This window comes from Leucoraja erinacea, chromosome 32 (genome assembly GCF_028641065.1).
Source record: "Leucoraja erinacea ecotype New England chromosome 32, Leri_hhj_1, whole genome shotgun sequence".
Taxonomy (NCBI): domain Eukaryota; kingdom Metazoa; phylum Chordata; class Chondrichthyes; order Rajiformes; family Rajidae; genus Leucoraja; species Leucoraja erinaceus.
In genome coordinates, this window is record NC_073408.1 from 9405846 (window position 1) to 9419465 (window position 13620).

The 13620-nt window shown below is 43.4% G+C and overlaps 1 protein-coding gene across 1 annotated transcript in view; it reads left to right on the plus strand.

Annotated features, from left to right (window-relative positions):
- Nucleotides 1–2700: 2700 nt before the first annotated feature.
- The window catches only part of abcg4a (ATP-binding cassette, sub-family G (WHITE), member 4a), a 106014-nt gene continuing 95094 nt past the window's right edge, over nucleotides 2701–13620 (plus strand). Inside the window, exon 1 of the mRNA XM_055660690.1 lies at nucleotides 2701–3953. Within this exon, the coding sequence (XP_055516665.1) occupies nucleotides 3900–3953 (54 nt within the window). The 5' untranslated portion in view covers nucleotides 2701–3899. The remainder of the gene's footprint in view (nucleotides 3954–13620) is intronic.

Here is a 13620-nt window from a genome sequence, read left to right on the forward strand (position 1 = left end):
CTCTGGAGAGAATTAATGCATGACTTTTCGGGTCAAGACCCTTCTTCAGACTAATCAAAGGTGCAGTTCTGCTATTCATTATTTTTCCACCAGAGGTCACCAGTTTCCTATACATGAGGTTGTCTCACAGAACCATGTCATGTTAACCCAGCAGTTCATCTTCCACACGAAACGTCACTTATTCCATTTCTACAGAGATGCTGCCTAACCCGTTGAGGTACTCCAGCTTTTTATGTCTATCTTTGGTGTAAACCACTACCTGCAGCTCCTTCTTACACATAGTGACTGATATAATACATACACAGACGTACATACTTCTAAAAAGACTTTCAAAGCAGAAACACCTAGGCAAACATGTGGATGCTCTTTCACATGAACTAAAAATCAACATCGCCCCCCCCCCCCCCCCCCCCCCCCCAACAACTCCATTCACACATTTTCTTATTCAGCAGCATCAGATTCCACTCTAAGTAATTTATCTGTAAGCTGGCGAGATACAACACAGCCTCTTGCCTGCCTCACCCTGTTGCTTTGATCTGAACAGGATAAAAAACTTGCTGTGCCAGTCTGAAGAAGGGTCTTGACCGGAAACGCCACCCATTCCTTCTCTCCAGAGATGCTGCCTGCCCCGCTGAGTTGCTCCAGCTTTTTGCGCCTGTCTTTTGCTGTACTTGGAGTTTGGGGGATTTACTGAGAGGGTCTCAAGGAGAATGTCACTCTTCGAAACGTATCGCTGTTCTTTGACATTCGCTCCCTACCCAACCACACAGTGGGCGTACCGTCATCAGCAGCATGGGAGGACAGTTCATCACATTTGCAAGTAGGGAAAGAGAATAACAATGTGATTTGAGTATTGCCATTGTTCAATTAATGGTTGTGTTTAAAACAAATCTCACTTGGAGTTAACTACCTACAGTAAAGTTGTGGAAGTTGCATATGTTTTACAAAGGAATGAAGGAGGCTGCTGGAAGTGGTAGACATTGTCCAGACCATCATCGCTACTAACCTTCCCTGCATAGAAGTGATCTGCAGCTAAGATCATCTAGGACCCACGCCACCCAGGCTACCTTTGGGAAGAAGGTTCAGGAGCTTGAAAACCGTGATCTACAGGGTCAAAAACAGCTTCTTTCCAGCAACCATGAGGGTCTTGAACACTGCACAACACTAACCACAACCTCGGCAACTATGAACTACTATGGACTTTGTTTTGATTGCCTGACAGACTGGTTTTGTACGATTATGGTCGGGTTACCTAGGATTACTGATTATTAATTGATTGCACTATTGATTATTGTATATTTATTTGTGGTTATTATTAATAGGCTGTAGCAAATAAGACCATAATACATAGGAGCAGAAAGGCCATTCAACCCATCGAATCTACTTGTCCATTTGATTATGGCTGATATCTTTTTAACCCAATTCACCCGCTTTCTCCATGTAAACCTTTGTTGCCCTTACTAATCAATAACTTATCAAAATCCACTTTAAAAATACCCAATGTCTTAGCTTCCACAGCCATTTGTGGAAATGAATTCCACCCACTAGTTAAATAAATTCCTCCTCATCTCCATTCTAAAGGCACCTCCTTTTATTCCAAGGCTGAATCCTCTAGTTCTAGACACTCCCATTACAGGAAACATCCTTTTCACATCCACTCTATCTAGGCCTCTCATGATCCGGTAGGTTTCAATGAGATTCCCTCTCATCCATCTAAACTCCAGCGAGTACACAGGGCATTCTCGATTCTTGACTCTCTTGAATGTATTTCCTTCCCTCCTACACTTCGGAGGTTTGTCTATAATCCCGGCACACAAACTCTAGCGACCACTCCAATGGGGTGAGGAAGCTGGGGAGCTGGGAGCTGATCCAAATGCACAACTTTGTGACAAGGGATAGCTCGGGTCTGTTTAAACCTACAAACAGAAACACCATTTCTAAGGTACACAAAAATGCTGGAGAAACTCAGCGGGTGCAGCAGCATCTATGGAGCGAAGGAAATAGGCGATGTTTCGGGCCAAAACCCTTCTGAAGAACCCATTCATCTTACAACATGAATCACAATCAATTAGGAAAGGAGACTTTATTGATTCATGGAATAGGAATTTAGAATTGGGCTCATTATGCTCGTGATACATTGGTAAGATCTACCCATTCCTATAACTTGCCTTTTTCCAGAACCTTATAAAGTTTTTTTTTTAAATATCGTATAAACCCACTCCTTTTTCAAAGGTATTATTGAATCTTAATCTCCCTTTCAAGCAGTGTGTTCTAGATTATAACAGCCAGGTCTGTTCCTTCGCTCCATAGATGATGCTGCACCCGCTGAGTTTCTCCAGCATTTTTGTGTACCTTCGATTTTCCAGCATCTGCAGTTCCTTCTTAAACACCATTTCTAATATCTCTTTCAAAGTCAAGTCGGAATTGCATTGCCTATCCAGGTTGGTGTTTTGTACACAGGATGTATGAACTTGATGCCACCTGTACTATATTGACTAGATATATTGACTTGAAAACATCGTGAATGCATAGACATGACAATGATATGTATATAATGAAAGACATGTACTGTTTTGGTATTGTGCATTTTCCATGGATAAAGTTTATTTATGGAAAATAATCTTGAAATGATGAACTGGATGCAATTAAATCACTTGCAGTGTCAATTTAGAGGGAAAGTCAAGTCAACAATACTCTTGTAGGATTTAAGAAATGCATAGACCAGAACAGGTAAGGAGGGTTTCTGCAGAATTCTTGTTAATAACTGGTTTTATATCACAAAAAGACCTTTAAAGTCACTCTTACATTTGCAGGTTTTGTTTTATTTGCCTATTTCATTTCTCGAAATGCGGTGGTTGCATTTGAACAGGTACATGGATAGGAAAGGTTTAGAGGCCAACACTGGCAAGTGGGACTAGCGTAGATGGGGCATCTTGGTGGGCATGGGCAAGTTGGGCCGAAGGGCCTGTTTGTGTGCTGTATGTCTTTACAACTCACATTCTCTATGGATTGTAAATACAAAGCTCCACATTATTAGGTAGAAACATAGAAAATAGTTGCAGTAGTAGGCCATTCAGCGCTTCGAGCCAGCACCGCCATTCAACATGATCATGGCTGATCATCCAAAATCAGTATCCCATTCCTGCCTTTTCCCCATATCCCTTGATTCATTTAGCCCTGAGAGCTAAATCGAAATCTCTCTTTAAAATATCCAATGAATTGACCTCCACTGCCTTCTGTGGCAGAGAATTCCACAGATTTACAACTCTTGGTAATTAAGATCATTTGAAGTGACTTGGCTTTGTACAAAGTGGCCGTTTAGTCTTATTCTGCCCCCAATCCCAAAATGTGGGACTCTTCTCTCTGCAGATGGCTCCTGACCCGACACATGCTCTGCCCATTCCCCTCCACAGATACCGCCCGACCCGACCCGCTGAGTTCCTCCAGCGCCTTGCTGTATTCCTTTCCCTCCACATTATTAGTGCAGCAACACGATCACTTTGCCACCACATCCGTGTTCTGGAGGCGATCTTGCTCACTGCACACAGCAAGCAGCCGCTTGCAGAGGATGTACCCGGTGAGGAGTGACAATATATAGTCAAATAGCCAGCGCTGAAGCTGCAGCCTGGAGTTGCGGACTGTAAACTCAGCGAGAGTCGACGCCTTCCTTCCCAGAGGAACAATAGGAAACGGTGCACCTGTAAAGAGGCAAGAGAGGAAGGCAGTATTCTGTGATTCTCCCCCCATTGAAGACACAAGCCGCAGCCTGTTCACTTGTCCGCTTGCCTCAAAACTCTGGGACGGTAACAATACATAGAATAAGGGTTGATAACCAAACCCTCTCCATCTCAAAACCCCCCACGCGACTGCAACAGGAATAGGAGACAGATCAGACCTGCATGTGCGCGATGGCATCTTCGTGTTTCATCTCTGCATTGTCGCCGAATAGAAAGGTGCAGTAAATGTTTTTTTTTCAAATTTAATTAATGTACCTACGAAGAAAATATTGCATATTTACACATTGCACGTCCCCGTAAAACATGCAATATATTCTGAAATGAATATTAAATTCGAATATGTCCATCCGAATTAGGTTTGGTTTATATTTGGGACAGTGTATTGAGGACACGCATGCACATTGAAATTGAGATAGTGTACAATAAAAATATAAATATTATAGGTTGTGTCAAGAGAGTCCAGAGTGTTTTATTGCCATATGTCCCAGATGGAACAATGAGATTCTTTTTCGTTGGAGCAACACAGCTGAATATGTAAACACACGTTAAATTGTTCCATATCTCAGGTGTTATATCGCGAAAGTAATTGTATCCGTGTCTTAATTTTGCTGAATCCTGGTTTAATTCAGCTGGTCCCCGCGGGGCATTACAGGTTGGAGGCAGGTACCAGCCTGTGACCGGTAGTAACCGCGGAGTATTTTGACCGGGAGTAACCCCTGCGCTGCAGCGGTTACCAAAACTGCGCTAGTGGGCGCAACAGACGCTGAGAGCTCAGTCTCAAAGCCAAACACACGACCATATCTCCTGAAAACGTCTGCACAAACTAAGTGGCATCTCCAAGTAGGTAGACAAAAATGCTGGAGAATCTCAGCGGGTGGAGGCAGCATCTATGGAGCGAAGGACATAGGCAACGACAGACTCTGAAGAAGGGTCTCGACCCGAAACGTTGCCTATTTCCTTCGCTCCATGGATGCTGCCTCATCCCGCTGAGCTTCTCCAGCATTTTTGTCTACCTTCGATTTTCCAGCATCTGCAGTTCCTTCTTAAACATAGTGGCGTCTCCAGCTGCCTTTGACCAAATCTCCGAGTATTTTTTAATCTTATATAATTGCTCTGCGTGCAATGCTTCCACCACTCCACTTGGCTGCAATAATCTAGAGCCTTTTTAGCATGCACGCAAGATAATAGTTAGGAGAGTCAAGTGTGTTTAAGTCTGATCACCTCCCCCACAGCCGACAATGGACCATTGTGGGCTCTTTGGCCATCGGTGCCAGCTCTGAATTGTTCTGCACCTTTTCATACCTCTAGATTCCCTCTTCCCTGATTCTCGGTTGTAAGAAGGGTCTGCACACGAAACGTCTCCCATTCCTTCTCTCCAGAGATGCTGCCTGTCCCGCTGAGTTACTCCAGCATTTTGTGTCTATTTTCGGTGTAAACGAGCATCTGCAGTTCCTTCCTACACAAGAATGCTTTATTGTCAGATGCCCCAAAATGGAACCATGAAATTGTTATTTACAGCAGTGTAACATATATGTAAACATAATACTCAGTAGACACCCTAATACACGTCAAAGAGAAGTTCAACATATAAAAACAAACAATATACAAGCAAAGACAAAAACAAAGCTCCACATCCCTAGTGCAATCAAGGCAGTTCACATATAGGAAGGAACTGCAGATGCTGGTTTACACCAATAGATAGACACAAATTGCTGGAGTAACTCAGCGGGTCAGGCAGCATCTCTGGAGAAAAGGAATAGGTGACGTTTTGGGTCGAGACCCTTCTTCAGACTGAGAGTCAGGGAAGAGGGAAACTAGAGGTATGAAGAGGTACAGAACAAACCAGAGTCAAAGAGCCCACAATGGTCCATTGTTGGCCGTGGAGGTGGTGTTAACGAGGGATTATGAACAGTGAAACTAGCAGAACGACTAGGGTGTGTGTGTGTGTGTAGGTGGGGGGGGGGGGGGGGAGAATGAGGGAATGCGAGGGTTACTTCAAATTAGAGAAATCAATATTCATACCACTGGATTGCGTGCTGCATATGCATAGTTCGTAGGTTGGAGTTTAGAACCATAGAACCATAGAACATAGGTGCAGGAGTAGGCCACGGCCCTTCGAGCCAGCAACACCAATCAATTTGATCATGGCTGATCATCCAGAATCAGTACCCCGTTCCTGCTTTCTCCCCATATCCCTTGATTCTGTTAGCACAAAGAGCCACATCCATCTCTCTCTTCCATACATCCAGTGAATTAACCTCCACTGCCTTCTGTGGCATTTCACAGATTCACAATGCTCTGGGTGAAAAGGTTTTCCCTCATCTCAGTCCTAAATGGCCTACCTCTTATTCTTAAACTGTCACCCCTGGTTCTGGCCTCCCCCAACATCGAGAACATTTTTCCTGCATCTTGCCTGTCCAATCCCTTAATAATTTAATGTTTCTATAAGATCCCCTCACATCCTTCTAAATTCCAAGTGAATCTAAACCCAGTTGATCATTCTTTCATAGTATGTCAGTCCCACCATCCCGGGATTTAACCTGGTGAACCTACGCTGAACTCCCTCAATAGCAAGAATGTCCTTCCTCAAACTAGGAGACCAAAGCTACACACATGACTCCAGCTGCATTCTCACCAGGGCCCTGTACAACTGCAGTAGGACCTCCTTGCTCCTACACTCAAATCCTCTTGCCATGAAGGCCAAGGACACCCAGGTCTCGTTGCACCTCCCCTTTTCCTAATCTGACACCATTCAGATAATAATCTGTCTTCTTATTCTTGCCAACAAAGTGGACAACCTCACATTTATCAACATTATACTACATCTGTCATGCATCTGTCCACTAACCCAACATATTCAAGTCACCCTGCAGCCTCCTCGCAGCTCACACTGCTAGCCAGCTCTATGTCACCTGGAAACTTGGAGATTTACGTTTAATTCCTTTATCTAAATCGTTAATATATATTGTAAATAACTGGGGACCCAGCACTGAGCCTTGTGGCACCTCACTATTCTGAAAAAGGAATTTGCTTCCTGTCTGCCAACCAGTTCTCTGTCCAAGTCAATGCCGTACCCCAAATACCATGTGCTCCAATTTTGCACACTAATCTCTTGTGTGGGACCTTGTCAAAGGCTTTTTGAAAGTGCAGATACACCACATTCGCTGGCTCTCCCTTATCCATTCCACTTGTTACATCCTCAAAAAAATCCAGAAGATTAGTCAAGCATGAGTTCCCCTTCATAAATCCATGCTGAGTTTGACCGATCCTGTCACTGCTTTCCAAATGCGCTGCTATTACATGTTTAATGATCGACTCAAGCATCTTCCCCTAACTGGTCTATAATTCCCTGTTTTCTCTCTCCCTGCTTAAAAAGTGCAGTAAAATTAGCTACCCTCCAGTCCACAGGAACTGATCCAGAGTCTATAGAACATTGGAAAATTATCACCAATGCATCCACGATTTCTGGGGCCACTTCCTTGAGTACTTTGGGATGCAGACCATCAGGTCCTGGGGATTTATTGTATCTGCCTTCAGTCCCAACAGTTTACCCAACATCATTTCCTAACTAATGTGAATTTCCTTCAGTTCCTTCCACACGCTAGATCCACGTTACCCTAGTATTTCTGGGTTTAGTTGGACTTCCTCATGTCCAATAGTCTGATGGGTGTTGGGAAGAACCTGCTCCTGAACTTGTATGTTATGGTTTCAGGCTCCTATATCTTCCCGATGGCAGGAGTGAAATGAGTGTGGCCAGGGTAGTGTGGGGCCCTGATGATGCTGGCTGCCTTTTTGAGGTCACACCTCCAATAGATCCCTTCGATGGTGGGGAGGCCAGTACCTGTGATGGACTGGGCAGTGTTTGCCACTATTCCTCTCCGAACGAGAGCAGAAGGAGGCCACCCTGCCCTTCAAGAGTGTCCCACCGTGCCTCTGATCATGGCTGATCTGCCCCAGGCCTCAATCTCTCCTCTGTGTCTCTCCCAATTCCCAGGACGTTCAGAAATGTTATCTACCTTCTGTGATTTCACCTCCAGAACCCTCCAGGATAGAGAATTAAAGATTCACCACCCTATGTGAGAAGAAATGATAATGCCTCCCAGTTAGGGGCTCTGGGGAGGATTGTAGAGCAGAGGGATCTAGGAGTGCAGCTACATAGTTCCTTGAAAGTGGCGTCACAAGTAGATAGGGTGGTCAAGACGGCTTTCAGCACATTGGCCATCAGTCAGGGTAGTGAGTAGAGAAATGGGGAAGTTTTGTTAAAGTTGACGAGACATTGATGAGACCACATTTGGAGCATTGCGTTCAGTTTTGATCACCTTGCTATAGGAAATATGTTGTTAAGGTGGAAAGGGTTCAGAGAAGATTTACGAGGATGTTGCCAAGACTTGAGGGCCAGAGCTATAAGGAATATTTTTTCACACAGAGAGTGGTGAATCTCTGGAACTCTCTGCCACAGAGGGTAGTTGAGGCCAGTTCATTGGCTATATTTAAGAGGGAGCCAGATGTGGCCCTATCTACACCTCCCGCTGCCTTAGCAGGGCAAAGAAGATCATCAAAGACAGCTCCCATCCTGCGTTTGGACTGTTCGACCTGCTGCCCTCTGGAAGGCGCTATAGGTGCATCAAATCCAGGACAAATAGACTCAGAAATAGTTGCTTTCCGAGAATTATAACTACTATTAATTCAAATTCACACATGCACTGACTTCACTGCCCAACACCCGGACTTCCATCTGTATATATGTATATATGTATGTAGCGCCGCAGAATTGTGTACCTATCCCCCCCCCCCCCCCCCCCCCCCCTTCTCCCTTCTGTTTTTTGTTTTTCTGTTTCTTGTTTTTTTGTGCTAAATTGTATGTATGCACTGAGTACGAGCAGCTTTCAGTTTCACTGTACATGTATAGTGACAATAAATGGCATATCTTATATCTTATCTTGTGGCCAAGGGGATCAGAGGGTATGGAGAGAAGGCAGGTACGGGATACTGAGTTGGATGATCAGCCATGATCATATTGAATGGCGGTGCAGGCTCGAAGGGCCGAATGGCCTACTCCTGCACCTAATTTCTATGTTTCTATGTTTCTATGAGATGTTGAGCAGGCTAGGACAGTATTCCGTGGAGCGCAGGTGGATGAGGGGGTTAGGAGGAAGAGATTGATCAGCCATGAATGAATGGCAGAGTAGACTTGATGGTCCAAATGACCTAATTCTGCTCCTATCACTTATGACCTAATGAACTTATAAAATATAGTTTGACACTTTTCCCCTTAGCAGAAGAGTCCATGCCCGGTTGTAGGAGATTCTTTTTTTTAAATATAGTAAGCACATATCATAATAAAACTGATATACATTTCATGTATATCAGTCGTACATTCATAATATTATCATAATATTGATTCTGCTTCTAGTTTAAAAAAAATATATAGATAGAGAATAAGAGAGAGGAAAAAAAGGCATGATAAAGAAGAATGGAATAATTTACTAATAATACATCATTAGAGATAGGTTCGTAAATTATAAAGTATAACTTTTCATCTAATCCTGAGCTCAGGCTTCAGTTAGGTTCCCATGCTGAACCAATCTACCCCTTCAAATATAGTTGTATGAGATTCTGAGGAGATTTGACAAATAATTTGTTTCATAAAGTGGATGGTTAAAATCTGGAATTTATTGTCTGAGGAGTTGGTGCAAACAGGTATTCTTGTAATATTTAATACGTATTTAGATGAGCCTTTGAAATGCAGTGGCCAAGTGCTGAGAAACATAGAAAATAGGTGCAGGAGGAGGCCATTCGGCCCTTCGAGCCAGCACCGCCATTCATTGTGATCATGGCTGATCGTCCCCTATCAATAACCCGTGCCTGCCTTCTCCCCATATCCCTTGACTCCACTAGCCCCTAGAGCTCTATCTAACTCTCTGAAATCCATCCAGTGATTTGGCCTCCACTGCCCTCTGTGGCAGGGAATTCCATAAATTCACAACTCTCTTGGTGAAAATGTTTTTTCTCACCTCAGTCTTAAATTACCTCCCCTTTATTCTAAGACTATGGCCCCTGGTTCTGGACTCGCCCAACAATGGGAAACATTTTCCTGCATCTAGCTTGTCCAGTCCTTTTATAATTTTATATGTTTCTATAAGATACCCCTTCATCCTTCTAAACTCCAGTGAATACAAGCCTAGTCTTTTCAATCTTTCGTCATATGACAGTCCCGCCATCCCAGGGATCAATCGCATGAACCTACGCTGCACTGCCTCAATCACAGGGAAATGGAATTAAAGTAGATTCGTATTGTCTAGCATGAATATAGTTGATGGAAGGGCCTGCTTCCACGCTGGATGACTCTTTAACATTAATCCCATCTGAAAAATAATTTATTGACTAGTTAAGGACATTGTGGGGATTATGAAAGTTACCATGTCAATTGGAGTCTTTTTCTAATCTTTCACTGAAAAATGGACCTTTGGATTGGTGTTACCCTATCCCCAAGCCAAGGTAATGAGCCATGTCTTCACATCCGTATCCAGTCCATTTATCCGAGCGGTTGGAATGGAAGAAGGGATGAGTCCTCACTGCCACCTCTTTCTCTGCAGCACATGGACAGACATACTGACGTCAGTACCTTCCCAGCACCAAAGTGTGATTCACTGCAATAACATAAATTAATGACATTAAATCATCTGCAGCGTTCTCAAATGCCTTTGGCTATTCAGGTTTCAATTTAAATAATGTATATCTGGTGAAGCCTTTTTCTTGGAACCTTACGAATGTGTTTATTATTAGCCATTATTGCACATGCTTTATTTGTATATTAGCCCAAAGTTTAGTTTTATCCACAGTTGCCTCCATTGTTGAGAATGTCACATCTGCGAACAGCATCTGATGATAGACGCAAAATGCTGGAGTGACTCAGTGGGTCAGGCAGCATCTCTGGAGAAAAGGGAATAGGTGACACTTTGACACGTCTCAATTCGAAACGTCACCTATTGCTTCTCTCCAGAGATGCTGCCTGTCCCGTTGAGTTACTCCAGTGTTTTGTATCTATCTTCGGTATAAACCAGCATCTGCAATTCCTTCCTACACACAAGCATCTGATCACTGGCTTCATTCCCTTGTCCTGCAGACTGCAAATCTATTTCTAACGTGGACCATGAAATTAAATTAATTTTTATCAATGTTATGCGTGCTGTATCAATGACGTCAAGAATCGCTTCAGTGCAGCCAACTTAACGTTAATTTGCTTCAGTTTCTTAGAATTCCTCTCCTGATGGTGGAGATTCTTTCTGGGCATTGTTCCATAGTTATAAAGATGCCTTCAACGTCTTGTTTAAGTAATCACTTCATTACGTTTATCTATGCTCTCTTTGTAATTGCAATCTCTGATTAGACTTCTACGCACTCCAATTCTCCTGCTGTATCATTCACCTTGACCACATCGTAAGATCAGAAGAAGGATACTTGCTGGCAGTTGCACGGCATGCACTCCATTTGCAATACTTCATCTGTGCCTGCAATCCGTGACCTTCATAACGTACAGACCCAGTGCAACAAGTAGCCACTCACACTTGTCCTGCACAAAGACCACCCTTCTACAAGATGAATTAATTATCTTAACACGCTTGATATTTGATGGCATTGCCATCTTTGAATCCCCCATCACCAATATCCTAGGAGCCATTCATGACATTTAAGTCAGCCTGCTACTAAGGTTCTGTGGGTATAAGAGGAGGTCTTAACGTGCTGTAGCAAGTGATTCTGGGTAAGTCACAAAGTGGATATACCTATGGAGACTGACCCAAAGCGAATATTTCAGGTTGATGACCTGAAACATTAACATTCTTCCTCCTTCCACAGTTACTGTTTGATCTGCCGAGTACTTCTGAGTTTGTCTGTTTATATTTTAGATTGTCAGCATCTTTAATGTTTTTTGCTTTTTGTTCACAAGTAATGGAACATCCCGCACTTGCCAAGGTAAATGTTGCTCTAACATTATTAAAGAAGCTCAGACCCACCCTGGACAAAGCCAGTGGTTTGATCCACCATCCTCCACCACTGGTCCGCCATAGATACACGATGTATGATCTACACAATGTGCTGCTGCAATCTTCCTAGACATCACCAACAGCTCCCAAACCTCCAGAATCTACCATCTCAAGGTTAAATGTCAATGAGAACACCGCTGCCATTCCAAGCCATTTACCATCTGAACTCACAAAATTTGTGCCTTTTGCTCTTCACCATTGGATCAAAAGCAGGAAACCCCCAACCAACACTGGGAGTACCATTGCCATCACTTTTCCAAGGACAATTAGGAATGGTCAATACACACACCATCACACCAAGGTCATCATCCTACATATCATCAGACAAAATCATGAGAGGAATAGATCGGGTAAAAACACACACAGAGTCCTTTACCCCGAGGATGGGAATCAAGAACCAAAGGACATAGGTTTAAGGTGAGGGGGGAGAGATTTAATAGGAACCTGAGGGGGCAACATTTTTACACTAAGGGTGGTGGGTATGTGGAACAAGCTGCCGGAAGAGGTAGTTGAGGCAGGTACTATTACAGTGTTTAAGAAACATAATGACAGGTGCATGGATAGGACAGGTTTAGAAGGATATAGGCCAAACACAGGCAGATGGGACTTGCATAGATGGGCATGTTGGGCGGCATGGACACGTTGAGCCAAAAGGCCTGTTTCCACAATCTATGATTATATATGGATATGAAGCACTCCTTTCAAACCCTCTTATCTTTCATAAACTCCAGCTGGTCCAAAACAATGGTACCCACATGTTGAAAAAAGACACAAAATACTTGAGGAACTCAGCTAGTTAGGCAGCATCTCTGGAAGACATGGATAGGCGACATTTCGGGTTGGGACACTTCTGCACTTGGCCTTATTCACATGCTGCCTTGGATTATGTTCCACATGTACCTTAACAGGGAGGGAATAAAAATATCCACTGACTTGGCCTTCACAGCCCTCTGTGGCAATGAGCTCCACAGATTAACTACCCTCTGACTAAAGAAGTTCTTCCACAACTCATTTCTGAAAGAGCACCCTTTGATTCTGAAGCTCTGACCTCTGGTCCTAGACTCTCCCACCAGTGGAAACATCATTTCCACACCCACTCTATCTATGCCTTTCATTATTCTGTAAGTTTCAATGAGGTCCCCCCTCAACCTTCTGAACTCCTGCAAGTTATAGGCCCAGTGCTATCAAACGCTCATTATATGCTAACCCAGATCTTCCCTTTTCCCACTCATCCCATTTATCAACATGACCCATCATTCCCATTCTTGTCAACCTTCATATTTTGCCTGGACCCCTAATTCTGCAAACCTGTAGACTCTACCTCATCGACAAATTCACCATAGCCTCTCCTTTACATCTGCATCTGGGACATTTTTGCAAGTGTCTCCTTCTCCATCAGTGGCAGTGTGTTTTGTCACCTTGACCTTGCTGCTTGGAAGAGTCTTCTTTATTTTTATAATGACGCTATCTCAAGGGCCCCAGTGAACTATTTCACAGAAGCTGAATGTCAAAAGCTTAAAGGCATTCCCACTGTGGCCAGTAAAGAACAGATGCTAACAAACACTCTGACAAGGAGTGATGGCAATTAAGAATTTGCTTAATGTGAAATATTGTCAATGGATTAGTGAATTATATTCCGCTCTCCTGAGCCTAGGAATTTCAAGCATCTCATTTTTCCCTATATTACATGATTAACACGGAAATGAACAGAGGAAGCAGCATTCCGCACACACTGGTGTACAATTTGCAAGATGGATAGCATAGGTTTGAATGCTGAAAAATCTTGATCACGTACGTGTATGAAATAGATATTTTTCTCTACTGCTCTTGCCTTCAAT